Consider the following 1,115-nt stretch of genomic DNA (forward strand, 5'->3'; position numbering starts at 1 on the left):
AACTCGGCGGTTGCATTGTAGTCTGGATGGACAGAAACTGAGACCTTTGTAAACGATGATGTCACACCCACGGCCTCTCCTGATTGGCTCTCATCAGCCTGGACTACCAGTGGTGAAAACAACATGATAATGAATGACAGTGTCACTGACCTTGTTGTTCACTTTCATTCTGCAGTTTAACTCTGCAGCATTCTTTGTTGCTCCTAGTTTGTGTTATTATATTTTACAACTAATCAACTGCAGAGGAGACGGTCTACTTCCTGTTTACACCTGCTCGCTCATGTTTGTTTGAAATTGAAAACGTAGCCGTGCGGATGTGGGCTCAGTGAGAGCTGCTGATCGTGTTTTCTCTCTGGCAGCTTCATGTATGGAGAGCTGACGGACAAGGAGATGAGCGAGAAGGTCCGACAGACCTTCGAGAGCTACGAGATGAACTCCTTTGAGATTCTGATGTACAAGAAAAACCGTGAGTGCTCCTGTCATGTACTCAGAGAGGTGTTTCATCTGACCTGAATCCCCAAAATCCCAGAAGATCAAGGATCTCAAGACCTTGAGACCCAGTTTAGGTCCTAAACTGGGACACGCCGCGCTGCCAGTCGGCGGCCTGTCAGCTGTTCGAGCTCAGAGACGGTCGGTGGAGAGATCTGTCCGACTGTTCGGCTTAATGCATCAGCAGTTTCTGTCATTCAGTGCAGCTTCTTGTTATATTTTGTTTCTGTAAGAAATAGTTTAGAAGCAGAAATATATCCAGGTCAGGTTTTTATGTGTAAATTATTCTTAAATTACAAACACAGCACTGTTGTTCCTGTAAGATCAGTGTCGATCCGTCTCTGGTTGGATTTAAAGTCTCAGTCATTGTGATTTAATGAACTCGAACTGTGGCACATCAGACTGATTTCCTGTGTCTTGGCGCTGCAGGGATGCCGGTCTGGTTTTTCGTGAAGATCGCTCCGATCAGAAACGAGCAGGACAAAGTCGTCCTGTTCCTCTGCACCTTCAGTGACATCACCGCCTTCAAGCAACCAATCGAGGACGACTCTTCAAAAGGTGGGTGGTGGCGTTCACATCAATTCTGAAAAACCAAACTCTGAAAAGCAGGATAGTCGATTTTTTTT

General features: G+C 45.8%; 1 protein-coding gene across 1 annotated transcript; it reads left to right on the forward strand.

The window, feature by feature from the left end:
- Positions 1 to 261: 261 nt before the first annotated feature.
- LOC147820357 (voltage-gated delayed rectifier potassium channel KCNH1-like) lies at positions 262 to 1,047 on the forward strand (the record flags this gene model as incomplete). The annotated part of the gene is made up of 2 exons (XM_087171869.1): positions 262 to 466; positions 919 to 1,047. Coding segments are annotated over exons 1-2 (232 nt in total), but the record flags the coding sequence as incomplete, so codon positions are not given.
- Between the last annotated feature and the right edge of the window lie 68 nt (positions 1,048 to 1,115).

Source organism: Seriola lalandi, unplaced genomic scaffold, assembly GCF_002814215.2.
Source record: "Seriola lalandi dorsalis isolate HSWRI2012SDOR001 ecotype SW California unplaced genomic scaffold, Sedor1 jcf7180001964108, whole genome shotgun sequence".
Classification (NCBI taxonomy): domain Eukaryota; kingdom Metazoa; phylum Chordata; class Actinopteri; order Carangiformes; family Carangidae; genus Seriola; species Seriola lalandi.